This window comes from Salmo salar, chromosome 12, assembly GCF_965601325.2.
Source record: "Salmo salar chromosome 12, fSalSal1, whole genome shotgun sequence".
NCBI lineage: Eukaryota > Metazoa > Chordata > Actinopteri > Salmoniformes > Salmonidae > Salmo > Salmo salar.
The window spans coordinates 89,963,579-89,982,117 of record NC_138302.1 but is presented as its reverse complement, the minus strand read 5'-3'; the positions used below and the strand labels follow the sequence as shown (position 1 = coordinate 89,982,117).

Sequence of the window (18,539 nt, the reverse complement as noted above, 5' to 3'; positions counted from 1 at the left end):
CCACAGGTACACCTCCAATTGACTCAAATGATGTCAATTAGCCTATCAGAAGCTTCTAAAGCCATGACATCACTTTCTGGAATTTTCCAAGCTGTTGAAAGGCACAGTCAACTTTGTGTATGTAAACTTCTGACCCACTGGAATTGTGATACAGTGAATTATAAGTGAAATAATCTGTCTGTAAACAATTGTTGGAAAAAATACTTGTATCATGCGCAAAGTAGATGTCCTAACCGACTTGCCAAAACTATAGTTTGTTAACAAGAAATTTGTGGTGTGGTTGAAAAACTAGTTTTAATGACTCCAACCTAAGTGTATGTAAACTTCTGACTTCAATTGTATATACAGTACCAGTCAAAGGTTTGGACACAACTACTCATTCCAGGGTTTTTATTTATTTTTACTATTTTCTACATTGTAGAATAATAGTGAAGACATTATATACAGTACCAGTCAAAGGTTTGGACACAACTACTCATTCCAGGGTTTTTATTTATTTTTACTATTTTCTACATTGTAGAATAATAGTGAAGACATTAAACTATGAAATAACACATATGGAATCATGTATTAACCAAAAAATTGTTAAACAAATCAAAATATATTTGATATTTGAGATTCTTTATGACAGCTTTGCACATCTTGATGACAGCTTTGCACTCAAGAGTATATAAACTTCCTGTTTCCATCACAACTGTCTTGTTTTTATTATTTATATATACAGTTAATTCGGAAAGTATTCAGACAGCTTGACTTTTTCCAAATTTGGTTACGTCACAGCCTTATTCTAAAATTGATTAAATCGTTTTTTTCCCTACACACAATACCCCATAATGACAAAGCAAAAGCTGTTTTTTAGACATTTTAGAACATTTATTTTTTTAAATACACTGGAGTAACTGGAGCATCAGCGTTTGTGGGTTCGATTACAGGCTCAAAATGGCCAGAAACAAAGAACTTTCTTCTGAAACTCGTCAGTCTATTCTTGTACTGAGAAGGCCAGCATCCCGGAGTCGCCTCTTCACTGTTGACGTTGAGACTGGTTTTGCGGGTACTATTTAAAGAAGCTGCCAGTTAAGGACATGTGAGGTGTCTGTTTCTCAAACTAGACACTCTAATGTACTTGTCCTCTTGCTCAGTTATGCACCGGGCCTCCCAATCTTCTTTCTATTCTGGTTAGAGCCCGTTTGTGCTGTTCTAGGAGTGGAGTACTACACAGCGTTGTACGAGATCTTCAGTTTCGTGGCATTTTCTCGCATGGAATAGCCTTCATTTCTCAGAACAAGAATAGACTGACGAGTTTCAGAAGAAAGTTCTTTGTTTCTGGCCATTTTGAGCCTGTAATCAAACCCACAAGTGCTGATGCTCCAGATACTCAATTAGTCTAAAGAAGGCCAGTTTAATTGCTTATTTTATCAGTACAACAGTTTTCAGCTGTGCTAACATAATTGCAAAAGGGGTTTCTAATGATCAATTAGCCTTTTAAAATTATAAACTTGGATTAGATAACACAACGTGCCATTGGAACACAGGAGTGATGGTTGCCTCTGTACGCCTATGTAGATATTCCATGAAAAATCTGCCGTTTCCAGCTACAATAGTCATTAACAATGTCTACACTGTATTTCTGATCAATTTGATGTTATTTTAATGGACAAGAAATTTGCTTTTCTTTCAAAAACAAGAACATTTCTAAGTGACCCCAAACTTTTGAATGGTAGTGTATATCTGAAATATCACATTTACATAAGAATTCAGACCCTTTATTGAAGCACCTTTGGCAGCGATTACAGCCTTGAGTCTTCTTGAGTATGACGCTACAAGCTTGGCACACCTGTATTTAGGGAGTTTATCCTATTCTTCGCTGCGGATCCTCTCAAGCTCTGTCAGGTTAGATGACAAGCGTAACTGCACAGCTATTTTCAGGTCTCTTCAGAGATGTTCGATTGGGTTCAAGTCCGGGCTCTGGCTGGGCGACTCCAGGACATTCAGAGACTTGTCCCGAAGCCACTCCTGCATTGTCTTGACCGTGTGCTTAGGGTTGTTGTCCTTTTGGAAGGTGAACCTTTGCCCCAGTCTGAGGTCCTGAGCACTCTGGAGCATGTTTTCATCAAGGATCTCTCTGTACTTTGCTCCGTTCATCTTTCCCTTGATCCTGACTATTCTCCCAGTCCCTGCTGCTGAAGAACATCCCCACAGCATGATGCTGCCACCACCATGCTTCACCGTAGGGATGGTGCCATGTTTCCTCCAGATGTGACGCTTAGCATTCAGGCCAAAGAGTTCAATCTTGGTTTCATCAGACCAGAGAATCTTGTTTCTCGTGAGAGTTTTTAGATGCCTTTTGGCAAACTCCAAGGGGGCTGTAATGTGTGGTTTTTGTTCTGACATGCACTTTCAACTGTGGGACCTTATATAGACACGTGTGTGCCTTTCCAAACCATGTCCAATCAATTGAATATACCACAGGTGGACTCCAATCAAGTTGTAGAAACATCTCAAAGATGATCAGTGGAAACAGGATGCAGCTGAGCTCAACTTAGAGCGTCATAGCAAATGGTCTGAATACTTAGTATGTAAATAACGTCTTTCTTTGTTTTATTTGTAATACATTTGCAATAATTTCAAAAAATCTGTTTTCGCTTTGTCATTATGGGGAATTGTGTGTAGATTGATGAGGGGAAAAATATTTAATCCATTTTAGAATAAGGCTGTAACGTAAGAAAATGTGGAAAAGTTAAGGGGTTTGAATACTTTCTGAATGCACTGTGTATATATATATATGTGGATTTCACATGACTTAGAATACAGATATGCATCTGTTGGTCACAGATATCTTAAAAAAAAAAAGGTAGGGGTGTGGATCAGAAAACCAGTCAGTATCTGGTGTGTCCACCATTTGCCTCATGCAGTGTTACACATCTCCTTTGCATAGAGTTGATCAGGCTGTTGATTTTGGACTGTGGAATGTTATCCTACTCATCTTCAATGGCTGTGTGAAGTTGCTAGATATTGGCGGAAACTCGAACGCGCTGTCGTACACATCGATCCAGAGAATCCCAAATGTGCTCAATGGGTGACATGTCTGGTGACGATCCCGTAAGGTGAAGAAGCCAGATGTGGAGGTCCTGGGCTGGTGTGGTTACACGTGGTCTGCGGTTGTGAGGCCGGTTGGACGTACTGCCAAATATTCTAAAATGACATTGAAGGTGGCTTATGGTCGAGAATTGAACATTAAATTCTCTGGTAACAGCTCTGGTGGACAGTCCTGCAGTCACCGTGCCAATTGCACGCTCGCTCAAAACTTCAGACATCTGTGACATTGTGTTGTGTGACAAAACTGCACATTTTGAGTGTCCTTTTTATTTTACCCAGCACAAGGTGCACCTGTGTAATGATCATGCTGTTTAATCAGCTTCTTGATATGCCACACCTGTCAGGTGGATGGATTATCTTGGCAAAGGAGAAATACTCACTAATAGGGATATAAACAGATTTGTGCACATTTTGTGCACGTAGAACATTTTAGAGAAATAAGCTTTTTATGCGTATGGAAGATTTCTGGGATCTTTCATTTCAGCTCATGAAACATGGGACCAACACTTTACATATTGCGTTTATATTTTTGTTCAGTATATATTCTTCTTACTATAAAATTATATAATATAAAATAATGGCATGGAATTTATAAACATATATTGTCCGCTAAATGATCTAGATAATGGACTTATTGTGATGTTGTGTATATTAAATGGATTTATTAGACTTTTTAAAATGTTGATGTTCCCAAGACGTGCATCAGCGGCTTGTATGCTGGAGGCCTGGAGATGCTAAACGTGTTTATGTTAATGGTAAATTACCATGAGACCGGCAGTCATTTGCGTGACATTTACCGGCTGACAAAATGTTGTGACCACCACAGCCCTAATTGAGAGCCTAGCTGATGGAGAGTGAAAGTATCGATGTGACCCCATGACCCGGCTAATAGAAAACAAGAGTGTATATGTATCTGCTGACAGATTCCACATGCACCACAGGTCTGGGATCAGGTTGCCTCAGTAACACAACAGTGGAAGTGCTGAGAGTAGAGGTGTGTGTAGGTGTCTAGGGAGGACTGGTAATGAGGCGCAGGGCTTTAAGGTCTGTCTCTGGATCAGCCAGGGGGGCGCCCTGCAGGGTTAGAGGGATCATCCCTGCCTGTCACTCACATCTCTCCTCTCACATGACTGATAGCTCACCATCTAAGGAAAACATCAGTGAAATGCACTGTGTTGAGGAAGTCTGACTCTGAGGAGGCTTGAGCACTCTCCTTGAAATGATCATGAAAACTAGTTATTAGTAGGACATATTTCATTAGCGGTCCAATGCAATCACAATAACTGATGGGATTTTGTTTTATTGCAGGTCATTTGTTTTTACTGCTGCCATCAATCATTACTTGATTGTGTTTGTTATATATTAGGCCTGTAGCCTAGTGGAGGCTCATTTCAGCCTTAGGCTGAGGGCTGTGAACGACCAGTTGTTTTGATACAGCATGACTACCCAAACCACACACTTATGTTCAGCAGTACTCAACTCTTACTCAATGTCAATGTCTATTTTTCTTACTTCTCTCGTCTTCCGTCAATGTCACCGCCTCTTTAACAGTCCCTCCTGCAGGTCAATAGGTTTCCCTCAGTCTGAGAGCAGTCTGGGACACACTCAGTGAGGTCATACTAGGCTTGTCACCGCTGAACATACAGCTATCCATCACACGTCTGTCTAAGTGACGGATGTCTAAAGTCTCTATCATAAAGATGGAATGTCAGAGGGGAAAAACAGTGTTGGTTGTTTGCAGTAACGTCTTTGTTGTTGTAATATCGCAAACGGACGTGGCAGTTTCACCATTAAGGATTCCAGCTTAATGGTGGAGCCCAGAAGAGGCATCTGAGGGGGGCTGAGAGGGGGTGGTGAGAGGAGGGCTGAGAGTGGGACTGAGAGGGGCTTTCAAACAATTAAGGAGCAAGAACAAATATAGCGATTCTAATGATAAGCCTAACCGTCTTCTGGTAGATGGAAAGGCTTTCCCATAAACCTTCTCAATAAAATGTTAACTAGCTACAAAGTAGTCTATGTCTACCTGGCAGAATGATATCATGATTATTTCCATCATTCCAGTGGCCATTTTATTTTGCTACTCCATTCTCATGTACTACAGAAACACTACAACCAAACAACAGTGCTAGATGGCTGTACTACAGAAACACTGCTAACCAAACAACAGGGCTAGGTGGCTGTACTACAGAAACACTGCTAACCAACCAACAGGGCTAGGTGGCTGTACTACAGAAACACTGCTAACCAACCAACAGGGCTAGGTGGCTGTACTACAGAAACACTGCTAACCAAACAACAGTGCTAGGTGAATGTACTACAGAAACACTGCTAACCAAACAACAGGGCTAGGTGGCTGTACTACAGAAACACTGCTAACCAACCAACAGGGCTAGGTGAATGTACTACAGAAACACTGCTAACCAAACAACAGGGCTAGATGGCTGTACTACAGAAACACCATTATCCAAACAACAGGGCTAGGTGAATGTACTACAGAAATACTGCTAACCAAACAACAGGGCTAGGTGGCTGTACTACAGAAACACTGCTAACCAAACAACAGTGCTTAGATTTTTCCCAGACCTCAAAAGCGGTCTCCTGATTTAAGCCTTTTTATGGACTTAGAACATCAACAAAAAAAAATTAAGTGTCACTTTGAGAGTAAAAACCTGAAAAAAATTGGGAAAATCTGAATCCTGTGAATTTCTGACTCAGTTGACAGCCTCATTTATCTGTTTCAATAGTAGGCTTATTATTAGTTTACTTGTACAGCTTGGTTTGGCCTGAATGTGAATAACCAGTATGGGATTGATCAGTTTAGGTCATTCAGAGTGTATGTCACTGTTTCTCCGAATTTCTCACACAGGGCTCCTTTCCTTCGCCTGGAGGGCCGATTGGGAATTTCTGGGCAAAATTAGACTATTCCCACTTCTCCAGGCACCACTACACCACTAGAGTCAGATGTTGAGGATGTCTTGGCTCGAAAAGGAGAAAGGATCCAGTCTTCTTGTCTTCCAGGCCAGCATGGGAGCTATGTACAGTAGAGTCTGGAGAGAGAGAGGCATGGGGGGAAAGAAAGAAAGAAAGAAAGAAAGAAAGAAAGAAAGAAAGAAAGAAAGAAAGAAAGAAAGAAAGAAAGAAAGAAAGAAAGAAAGAAAGAAAGAAAGAAAGAAAGAAAGTTGGCAGGATTCCAGACAGAATAACTTGTCTGTCAGAAAAAATGAAAATTAATGTGTGGGTATTGGGAGTTTTATTGCCATTTCAAAAGTGTGATGGGGAAAGGACAATTTGGTTTCTGGTTCATTTCATAGTTATGTATAGTATTACAAGTGCAGAGCCCCAGAAGCCAACTCTTTTCCTTCCAGTCTAAGGTTTTTTACCGTTCACCATTATATTTCTCATAGTCATCATTCTTGAGCAATGTGACTTCATTTTGACTACATGTTTTTCTGTGTCACAAAGGGAGTCATGTGGTTTTTATTTGTGTTTGCTTTTGTAATGCTTTGCAGTCGGACAGGTCCCCAGGGTAGAGAGCATATACTTTTTAAGTGCTGTGCAGTCAGATGGGTCTGAAGGGTAGAGACCATACACCATCTTTTGGTAATGCAGTCATTACACTCATCAGACAGACAGACAGACAGACAGACAGACAGACAGACAGACAGACAGACAGACAGACAGACAGACAGACAGACAGACAGACAGACAGACAGACAGACAGACAGACAGACAGACAGACAGACAGACAGACAGACAGACAGACAGACAGACAGACAGACCCTATGTGAATGCACATTGTCACATTTATCTACTGTAACATATAAAACTTGTGTCTCAACCCAATTTTCAATTGAAGGTTTTTTTTTCTGAAAACGCTGTATCCACCAATTTTCACATTTGTGTTTTTTCATCAGAAACTATTATTTCTCTGAGAGTGAGGCGGATATATAGCATTTTGTAAAAAAACGAAACATGATTAGTGATAGATTTTAAACAAATACTTGTCTGTCATTGAACAACCCCATGCCATGATTAGATAATGAAAAAACACACCGATCTCTTTCATAATTTCTTTAAACAATAAAAGCTAATTTACCAATATTTCGGAAAATGTATATATAGCGTTTTGGAATGAAACTCCAACTATTGAAGTACATTATGCTGCATTCGTTTTCTTCATGATATAAATGGTAATTGTATAATCAGCATAAGGCAAAATTCAAGGTACGGTATGGTTATTGGTTATTTTTAATAAAACTTTACATGCATATTGACAAAATGAAAATACACAAAATAACACAATTTCTCTCATAGTTATGATATTTTGTCATCCTCATTCTCTAGCATTAACAACAGAGCATTATTTTTGCAGGCACACTGCTGACTTTAGAAACTCCTCAAGGAGTCTTTGTCTGCTCTGACACATCAAAAAAAAAGGTCCAGAATAAAAGAAAATGATGCAACTTGTTCCACATTTGATTGAAGTTCTCCATCTGTAGCCAGGAGGGCTGTCAAACTGGCGTCAGATGTATTATGAATGTCTCTCCTGTTAGCCAAAAGTTAATTCCCGTTCTTGTTTGCGGCCATTACCTGTCATTCTCATACGCTGACAATAAAAAAAACGATTTTTACACACATGAATGTCAAAGAAACTCAGTTGCAGTTACAGCTTTTCTAAGAGGCCAATAATCTCTCTTTACAAACATAAGGAGTGGTGGGTCAAAATGGATTTGTTTATTCTTTTTGTGCAAACAATCTTAATGCATGATAAACTCAAAATAACATTTTATTATACCACTTTACTCTTAATCCAGTGAGATTTGGCGAGTGTGTGCATGCTGTTTTGTTATTTGAGGGTTTTTACATTTCAACTTGACATTTGCTGAGAGATTTGTCTGAAAGGGTAGAGTCAGGGTGTGGAGCTGCTTTATAAATACGAGGCTCGATATCTAGTAACGTCTGGCTTCATAAATGCCCATGACAGTGGTCCAGAGTTATACATGGAGAGTATAATGTTTCATGCATCATCTAATCATTAGACATTCATAGTTATTGACCTTTCCAATGACTTGTGGCTGTGGGTTAACACGTCCAATCTACTCTCCCTGTCCCCCTGACTTTTCTCTCAATGGAAAACCTTTACCCAGGAATTGTGTTTCCAACAAGGGGCTGAAGAGTTATACTTCTCAACTGAGGTAGTCGACTAAATTGATTTACATTTTCCCCTTTATTGTTTTTCCTTTCACTTTTAACTCATTAAACCACTGGAGGGTACAGGGTCCAGTTACCTCAGCTCTGACAATCATGGGCAGCATATGGCTCCCGTTAAAGCCTTGTTACACCACAGATCTCCATTTTTTTACCTTCCCCCTCTGAGACACAGGAATCAGTGTCTGCTCTGGAAGGGTTCTGATTCAGGACCCCATTATGGCCAGAAATGCTGCTAACAAACCTAACCACCGCTGTGCTGTCCAATCCAAAAGAGCTTCTCCTTGAACCCGCCTCCTGTCCTGTGTCAATACCGGAAGTAGAAACTGTCCGTACGTCACGCTTTGAATTAGCTCTGGCTGCTCAGGAATCACAGTTGGAATAATAGATCCCCCGGTTAGCTAAGAGAGACAGAAGAGAATAGACACCATCCTTCCATGTTTATCTCAGATTAACAGTGTTTTACCAGAGTCCTTCATACTGCTATAGTATTGTGATTGTGAAAGAATGTTTGCAGTACCACTTTTAGTAATATGTAATTATCTTGTTGTCTAACAGGGGACGTGTACATCCAGCCAACTCAAGACACAAAGAATCCTGTCATCTACGGAGTGTTCTCAGTTTCAGGGTGAGCCACTGATTAACTGTGTTATTTTGTCTCCGTTAATTCAATCACAGCATTACCACAAGTATCTGTCTAATAGAAGAACAATACAGCCCCTTTCAGCTTTCACTCAATCAGATCTCCTCAGCAGACCTGTAGAAAATATGTAGTCAGTGGTTCAGATGTTTGGTTTCCTCCCGTGGTTTCCCGTCTTCCATCCATATTCATTCTGCCCAAAGGCACCTGTGTAACACGCTCTGCTATTGAAACAGCCTATTCTACACAGTCTGCTCTGCACACTACAAAGGCAGAGGAGGAAGTCAGTCCGTAGCACTAAGGGGAAGGGGTCTCCAGTAAGAGACTTAACCTGTGTTCCCACATGGCTGGGCTTTGATAACAAGCCATCAGTCAGCACAGCATTAGGATTCAAGGAAACGGCTCGCAGCTCCTGCCCCCACATATGCAACAGTAGATTTTGTGTGGAGGATACACACACACAGAGAGTTCGCTCTCACACTCACACGCCCAGTCATAATAAATATGCTGGTATGTGTGTCTGTGAGAGAAGTGCTCTGTAATTGTTTCCCCGTCTCACCCAAGGCCTCCATGCTAACTCGCCACAGTCATCATCCCCCTTGAAGCCCAGTTGATTAAAACTACTGCAGTGCTAATGATAGGCCCCTCGACAGAATGTACTAATATAGTAATATACTGTACACCCATCACACCACAGGACGAGACACCCAACCACGGCACACCACACTCCTACACAGCACAACACACCCCAGCACAGCACACCCCATCACACCACAACCTACCACACCACAGCACACCCTACCTCAGCATAGCACAACCCACCCCACCCCACCACAGCACACCCCACCCCATCACAGCCCAGCACACCACAGCACACCCCACCACACCACAGCACACCACAGCACACCCCACCACACCACAGCACACCCCACCACAGCACACACCCCACCCCACCCACCACAGCCCACCACACCCACCCCACCCCACCACAGCCCACTCCACCACACCACACCACAGCACACCCCACCACACCACAGCACAGCACACCACAGCACACCCTACCACAGCACATCACACCACACCACAGCACACCCCACCTCAGCAAACCACAGCACACACCACCACAGCACACCCCACCACAGCAAACCACAGCCCACCCCACCACACCCCACCACCCCGCACAGCACACCACAGCACACCCTACCACAGCACATCACACCACACCACAGCCCACCCCACCACAGCAAACCACAGCACACCCCACCACAGCACACCACAACACAGCACACCCTACCACAGCATAGCACACCTCACCACAGCACACCCCACCCCACCACAGCCTAGCACAGCACACCACACCACAGCACACCCCATCACAACACACTACAGCATACCACAGCACACCATACCACAGCACGCCACACCACTGCACACCACACCACTGCACACCTCATCACACCCCACCACAGCACACCACAGCACACCCCACCACAGCACACCACAGCACACCCTACCACAGCACATCACACTACAGCACACCCCACCACAGCTGTGCTGTGCTGCAGTGGGGTGTGCTGTGGTGGGGTGTGCTGTGGTGGGGTGTGCTGTGGTGGGGTGGGCTGTGGTAAGGTGTGCTGGGGTGTGGTGTGCTATGGTGTGTGTGCTTTGCTCTGGTGGGGTGTGCTGTGCTCTGGTTGGGTGTGCTGTGGTAGGGTGTGCTCTAGTGGGGTGTGCTGTGGTGTGCTGTGGTAGGGTGTGCTATGGTGGGGTGTGCTGTGGTGGGGTGTGCTGTGGTGGGGTGTGGTGTGGTGGGATGTGGTGTGGTGTGCTGTGGTGTGCTGTGCTGTGGTGTGCTGTGGTGGGGTGTGCTATGCTGTGGTGGGGTGTGCTGTGGTGGGGGTGTGCTGTGGTGGGTGTGCTGTGGTAGGGTGTGCTGTGCTGTGGTAGGGTGTGCTGTGGTGGGGTGTGCTGTGGTGTGCTGTGGTGGGGTGTGCTGTGGTGTGGTGGGGTGTGCTGTGGTGTGGTGTGCTGTGCTGTGGTGGTGTGTGCTGTGGTGTGGTGTGCTGGGGTGTGGTGTGCTATGGTGTGGTGTGCTTTGCTCTGGTGGGGTGTGCTGTGCTCTGGTTGGGTGTGCTGTGGTAGGGTGTGCTCTGGTGGGGTGTGCTGTGGTGTGCTGTGGTAGGGTGTGCTGTGGTGGGGTGTGCTATGCTGTGGTGGGGTGTGCTGTGGTGGGGTGTGCTGTGGTGGGGTGTGCTGTGGTGGGATGTGGTGTGGTGGGATGTGGTGTGGTGTGCTGTGGTGGAGTGTGCTGTGCTGTGGTGTGCTGTGGTGGGGTGTGCTATGCTGTGGTGGGGTGGGGTGTGCTGTGGTGGGGTGTGCTGTGGTGGGTGTGCTGTGCTGTGGTCTCTGATGTTTAGCTTGGCTGTGTGTGGATGTTTGATTGTGAGTGTGTCAGACAGCATGTCTGTGGTGGAGAGTGTTTGTGCGTCATCATAGTGTTGGAGTATGCCTGCCTTATGTCTGTGAGAGAATATGTGATGTGAGGGAGAATGTAGCTAATTTCCCAGAGAGTGAGTAGTAATCCCACGTCTCCTAAAGCTGTTCCCTTTAGTGTTTCTGAGCCTCCTCATCCCTCTACCTCTTCCTTCCAGATCCGTGTTTAAGGGCTCAGCAGTGTGTGTCTACTCCATGGCTGACATCCGTCAGGTCTTTAATGGACCCTATGCTCACAAGGAGGGGCCCAACTACCAGTGGATGGCCTACACTGGGAAGATCCCCTACCCTCGGCCTGGGACAGTGAGTGACGTGCTGAGCGTGATAAACACACACACATATACATCAATTCAATAAATGACCACATTTAACATGGCTGGTTCTGCTCTCTTTCTAAACCCAGTGTCCCGGAGGTACGTTCACCCCCAACATGAAGTCCACTAAGGATTACCCAGACGAGGTGATTAACTTCATGCGGAACCACCCCACCATGTACAACACTGTGTATCCAATACACAAGCGCCCCCTGGTGGTCCGGAACAACGTGGACTATGAGTTTACCACCATCACCGTGGACCAGGTAGCTGCTGCCGATGGGAGCTACGAGGTCCTATTCCTGGGGACAGGTCAGTGCTCTGAGTCCCTGCCTGCTGATTAATTTGATAGTCTTGTTATTGTAAGTGTGTGTTCACAACTGTGATAGATTCAGAAATAAAATCTATAATCTGGGGAAAGTATTTTGTTAGAATTTTGGTCAAAGTGCTTGTCTTCTCAAAGATGAAAGAACACAGCCTACAGTACTATTTTTGTGGAAAGGGTGGAGTTACTGTAATTTGTTTGAATGTACGGTAATACTACCCTGGTCATCGTCTGGCAGTACTTCACACAGCCTGTCCCTATGGCCGTAAATCATGGTGTGGATCAGAGGGTGGGAGTTGGAAGACCCTACAGTTGATGACTGTACTGTGCTCACTCAGCCTGGTGATGAATGGCTCCTGTAGACCACTGTACAAGACCGGGGGGATCCTCCTATACTCCTATTCCCCTATCTTCCTCAGGACATTTGAGTAGAGTAGAACCTGATCCTCTGAGTCTAGAGTAGGGTAGAGGTTAACCTGATCACTCCTCTGGGTCTGGTCTGGAGTGGAGGTTATCCTGATCACTCCTCTGGATCTGGTCTGGAGTAGAGGTTAACCTGATCACTCCTCTGGATCTGGTCTGGAGTAGAGGTTAACCTTGATCACTCCTCTGGATCTGGTCTGGAGTAGAGGTTAACCTGATCACTCCTCTGGATCTGGTCTGGAGTAGAGGTTAACCTTGATCACTCCTCTGGATCTGGTCTGGAGTAGAGGTTAACCTGATCACTCCTCTGGATCTGGTCTGGAGTAGAGGTTAACCTGATCACTCCTCTGGATCTGGTCTGGAGTAGAGGTTAACCTGATCACTCCTCTGGATCTGGTCTGGAGTAGAGGTTAACATGATCACTCCTCTGGATCTGGTCTGGAGTAGAGGTTAACCTTGATCACTCCTCTGGGTCTGGTCTGGAGTAGAGGTTAACCTGATCACTCCTCTGGATCTTCAGACAGGGGGACGGTTCAGAAGGTAATTGTCCTGCCCAGAGATGACCTGCAGACTGAGGAGCTGGTGCTAGAGGAGGTGGAGGTGTTCAGGGTGAGTCTCTCTTTCTCTCTTCTCCTGTTCTTCCTTTCTCTCCCTCTACCTTTCCCTCTCTTTCTTTTTCATGTTCTCTCTCTCTCCTTATTTTACCTCTCTCTCTCTCTCTCTCTCTCTCTCTCTCTTTCTCTCTCTCTCTCAGTAGTATCTTTCCATTTAAGGTCAACTCATTCCTCATGTAAGAAACATTTATTCTGTAGAACATCGTTCCAACTTTTATTCTTCTCTTATTAAGATCTGCTTCTATCCCTTACATTTCAGGTGCCAACTCCCATAACCACCATGAAGATTTCCTCCAAAAGGGTAAGTTGAACATTCCACAGTCTGATGGTTCAGTGCACACACATTCAGAATTGTCTTCCTATAAAATATCACATAAATCACTGCAGAGCGTAAACAGTGAATGCCGAAGTCTGGATGATGCTATGCCGACATTTTCCAATTGGTCTCTATTCCTCGCTCTGTCTCTCCTTCTCTTCCTCCCTACAGCAACAGCTGTATGTGGGCTCAGTGTTGGGTGTGACCCACCTGGCCCTCCATCGCTGTGACGTGTACGGGGAGGTGTGTGCTGACTGCTGCCTGGCCCGGGACCCCTACTGCGCCTGGGACGGAAAGTCCTGTACCCGCTACTCCGCCTCGCAGAAGAGGTGAGTACCAACAGAGTGTGTGTGCGTCTTTGTGTGTGTGTTGCTCATGTTTAGGGGCAGGAACCTTTGCCAAATGCCAATACAATGTTCTCTCAACATTGTCTCTACTCTTTAATTATATTTTAACATTTACTGCAGACTTGCCGTTTGTAGAACGTTTTGTAGTTAACCTCTTTATTTTGGGGGAATGTTGATCTGACCCCTCTAGGCGCAGCCGTCGACAGGATGTAAAGTATGGCAACCCAATCCGCCAGTGCAGAGGCTATAACTCCAACGGTGAGCTGACAAGAATACTCTAACGTACCTCAAATAGACACTCTAACAGCACTGAGGTTACCATTCAGTGTGACAGCAGCAGTATCCAATAACATCACGTGTATAATATTGTGAAAGAGGAATGTGATTTTGTCAATTCTACTACTGTGCTACTTCACTAACTGTTGAGCAGTAATTGACTGATTTGGTCTGAGGAAATGATGCCTGAAACACATGCATGTGATGTCATGATGCTTATGCTTTGCTGCAGCCAATAAGAACACGCTGGAGATGGTGCAGTATGGGGTGGAGGGCAGCACTATGTTCCTGGAGTGTCAGGCCAGGTCCCCTCATGTGTCTCTCAAATGGCACCTGCAGAGGGAGAACAGCGACAGGAGGAAAGAGGTGAGGAACTCTCATCCCGCTGTAGCTGTACTGTACCCTACTGTATTGGCTCTTATACAGCCTGCCTTCTAAACAGGCTGATAATCAGACAAATGACTACTTTATTATTTAACAATATGGCCTGCTGTTTATGGAAAATGATTGCTAAATGAATGCAATAATAAATGAATGATATCTCCCTGCTGTCAGATCCGCTCTGAGGGCCGGACACTAAAGACAGAGCAGGGTCTGCTGCTGCGTTCCCTCCAGTCATCAGACAGTGGCGTCTACCAGTGCACGGCTACAGAGAAGAACTTCAAACACACGCTGGTCAAGCTACAGCTGGTGGTCCTGTCCAGCCGCACGGTCAACAGCATCCTGGTAGAGACAGGCAGCCCAGCCCTGCCACCCCTCCTGTCCAGCCCTTGGACCCCCAGCGCAGGTCAGTACAAGGACCTGCTGACCATCCTGAGCCAGCCAGAGATGGGCCTCATCAATCAGTACTGTCAGGACTACTGGCAGCTGGGAGAGGGCAGTCCGGGGGACCCCATGCTGGTCGTTGGCAAGGCCAAGGAACTGAAGGAGCTGAAAGAGCAGAAGAAGCCCCGCAACCGCCGGCATCATGACGATGAGGATGAGCGTGAGGACGATGAGCACACCACCCCAGCCGAAACATGAGGCCGTAGGCTTATTCCACAGGCCACACACTACCCCAACACCCGACACCCTGTCCCATCTGCTCTCTCCCTCTCTGCACAACCCTCCAAAAATGGGAAAGACTTCAATCAAAGGATTAAAAAAGGTAATGATCAAAAGCGATAAGAAAGAGAAACCACTACAAGCAAACAACAAACAGGTTCTTCTTAACTGTTAAGATACACAGTATTTATTGTAGGTTGTACATAGTAAGATTCTGTGGATTTCTTTGTACTTAAATAGAAAACAAGGCTTTTTTGTGCAAATCTGTGCAAATATGATTGTTATTATAATGATATTATTGTTGGTAGTGTTATTGTTTATTACAAATGGTGTTATTACATTGCAAAAATCTTTATGTTCTGTATTTTGGATGAAGCGCAGCAACACATTGAAAGAACATTTGAAAGTGTAAATATCTACAGCTGAATGGACTGATAAGAATGCTTTCAAAAAGGTTTTGGTAATTTGGCTCCGTGTTGGATCATTCCACTGCTGGCAGTATGTAGTCTGAGGTGGGAGGAGTCAGATCACTGATGTGTGATGAACCTCCCCCAAAGCCATGATGGACAGTTGATTCCCACAGCCAATGAACTATAAGGATGTCACTTCAAGGCATTTCATTGGACACGCAGATAGATGAGGAAATGCCCATAGGAGGCTGCAGCTTTGAGTTTGTCCCACGGCTACAGACAGACACGAGAGTGAAAGGCCTTGTGGGAAAGGATGCCCTCCTCTTCCTTAGCTAGCCTAACTGACCTAACTGGGGTGAAACAAGACTTGACCCCAAATTCCCTCAAGTATTTTCTACTCTTCCAGAAGCTGATGAGGGGTGCCTGTGTCTTCTGTGGTCCAATCTGGCTTTCTTTCAACAACCTTTTGATATATTTACATTGATATTGCCAGTCTCTTCCAGAACTAGTTGCTGTGGACGTTTTGTGTGTAGAGTATATGTAAATATGACATCTCAATGTTGTACCCTTGAGGCCGTGATAGTTAAAATAAGCGTTTTGGGGGATGGGATTGAAATAACATTGACTTCCCTTTGTACACCATTGTTCAATTGAGATTAGAATTTCAAGCAGGCCGCTACATAATTTGTGACAATTTGATTATGCACAATTTACGACAAGAGACAAAAAAATCTCTTAGTCTACAAACTAAGCCATAAGTATACTGGTTTGCATTCCAGCCTATACCTATTCTCCTTATGAGGTCAGTTGTTTCATATAAAATGTGCTGAACATTTCTAAACTCCTCCAATCCTCCCATGTAGTTTCCAATATCACAGCTCTCCTTGTAATATATATACCCTTAGTCCACATTGTATTACGTCAGATAGCGCAACAATTTCGCCTGCACTGATTGGGAGGGACGAGCGTCGCGTAGGAGTGATGCCACCTGACGTAAGACAATGGTTAGTCCATGGAAGTCACTAAAGGGAAAGTGCGCAAAGACTGTTTTCAAAGTTATAGTGTAACATGTTGGAGAGGGTTACCATAGGTTACCATAGGTTTGTCAGAGCTGTTGTCCATCTCCTACAGAAGGTAAATGTTACACAACTCTCAATAAAGAGTTTATTCAACTCCTATGATCAGCCGTTGTTGATGGTATTCTGCCTGAAAATGTGTCAAAATCCACAGATGTGTATAGCAGAGAAGACTCCGTCTCCATGTACAACTCTATGTATATAGCTACAGCCACTAGAATGATCTGCTCTTGACCACAGGAAAACACATACCAAACTCTTTGGGACGGTGGCTTTTCATTGTGTGCATGAAATGTATTATGTACTGTATATGAAATTTGTCCGAAAAGCTATGCTGTGGATGTCAGTGGATGGAAAGGCAGATGGAGTCATTCCCTAGTGGGGGAATATTCAGCACACAGAGGCCCCATTGTCTCTTTAGCTCTCCTTCTCTCTCTTTACCTCTCTCCTCTCTCTTTCTTTCTTTACCTCTCTCCTCTCTCTTTCTCTCTTTACCTCTCTCCTCTCTCTCTCATTCTCTTCCTTTCTCTCTTCTCTCTCTCATCCTCTCTCTCTCTCGCACTCCCTCTTTCTTTCCCAAAAGTTTTTTGTTGTTGTTGCACATTTCAAATATATGCATCTTTGGCAAATTTTTGGTATGGGTTATTTAGGAAAAATCACTTAGTATGACATAAAGCACAGTTGATGTTATTGTAATGATTTGTGTAAATGACTATTTCTCCTTTATCATTGATGTTGCTGACTAATAAATTAAAGCTCTATATTTTATAAAACCAGAAATCATTTTTATATTCATATGGTGCATGGATAACTATACTGAACAAAAATATAAATGCAACGTGCAACAATTTCAAAGATTTTACTGAGTTACAGGTCATATAAGGAAATCAGTCAATTGAAATAAATTCATTAGGCCCTAATCCATGAATTTCACATAGGTACCTTAAAAAAAAAAAAGCTTCACAATGGGCCTCAAGATCTCGCCACGGCATCTTTGTGCATTCAAATTACCATCGATAAATCCAATTGGGTTCGTTGTCCATAGCTTATGCCTGCACATAACCCCACCGCCACCATGGGGCACTCTCTTCATAATGTTGACATGAGCAAACCGCTTGCCCACACGACGCCATACACGTGGTCTGCGGTTGAGGCCAGTTGGACGTACTGCAAAATTCTCTAAAATGACGTTGGAGGCGGCTTTTTGGTAGAGAAATGAACATTACATTCTCTGGCACAGCTCTGCTGGACATTCCTGCAGTCACCATGTCAATTGCACGCTCCCTCAAAACTTGAGACATCTGTGGCACTGTGTTGTACGACAAAACTGCACATTTTAGAGTGGCCTTTTATTGTCCCCAGCACAAGGTACACCTGTATAATGATCATGCTGTTTAATCAGCTTCTTGATATGCTACAGCTGCCAGGTGGATGGATTATCTTGGCAAAGGAGAAATGCTCACTAACAGGGATGTCAACAAATTTGTGCACAACATTTGAGAGAAATAAACTTTTTGTGTGTACAGAATATTTCTGGGATTTTTTTATTTCAGCTCATGAAACATGGGACCAACACTTTACATGTTGCGTTCATATTTTTGTTCAGTGTATATACAGTACAGTAAGGTCACATAGACAGGTTTTGGGTCTCGTGCACTGGCCTCAACCCTTTATTGCGTCAACTGATCCTAATTTGTTTGTGCTTTGACAGTAGTGGTTCTTACAATTTACGAAAGCTGAGTGCTGGAGTTGTCCTTCTTCCATCTCTCAAAGGGCACGCTGTGGATTAGGTTTTGTTACCATCTTCAGATTGAGGTCAATGAGATCTGTCAGGTGAAGCTAAAGCCCTGTAAGTACCTTTGAGATCACGCCCCTCAGTCTAGAGTTGGGTAGGTTACTTTCTAAATGTAATCCATTACAGTTACTAGTTACCTGTCCAAAATTGTAATCAGTAACG

The 18,539-nt window shown here is 44.1% G+C and overlaps 1 protein-coding gene across 2 annotated transcripts in view; it reads left to right on the top strand.

Moving 5' to 3' along the window:
* The window catches only part of LOC106565988 (semaphorin-3F), a 119,704-nt gene extending 101,594 nt beyond the window's left edge, over window positions 1–18,110 (top strand). For both annotated transcript variants that reach the window (XM_014133730.3, XM_014133728.3), the window contains 9 exons: window positions 8,863–8,932; window positions 11,596–11,740; window positions 11,841–12,063; window positions 13,020–13,108; window positions 13,373–13,414; window positions 13,601–13,758; window positions 13,967–14,034; window positions 14,285–14,418; window positions 14,608–18,110. In XM_014133730.3, the coding sequence (XP_013989205.2) occupies window positions 8,863–8,932; window positions 11,596–11,740; window positions 11,841–12,063; window positions 13,020–13,108; window positions 13,373–13,414; window positions 13,601–13,758; window positions 13,967–14,034; window positions 14,285–14,418; window positions 14,608–15,075 (1,397 nt within the window). In that variant the 3' untranslated portion in view covers window positions 15,076–18,110. The remainder of the gene's footprint in view (window positions 1–8,862; window positions 8,933–11,595; window positions 11,741–11,840; window positions 12,064–13,019; window positions 13,109–13,372; window positions 13,415–13,600; window positions 13,759–13,966; window positions 14,035–14,284; window positions 14,419–14,607) is intronic.
* Window positions 18,111–18,539: the final 429 nt, after the last annotated feature.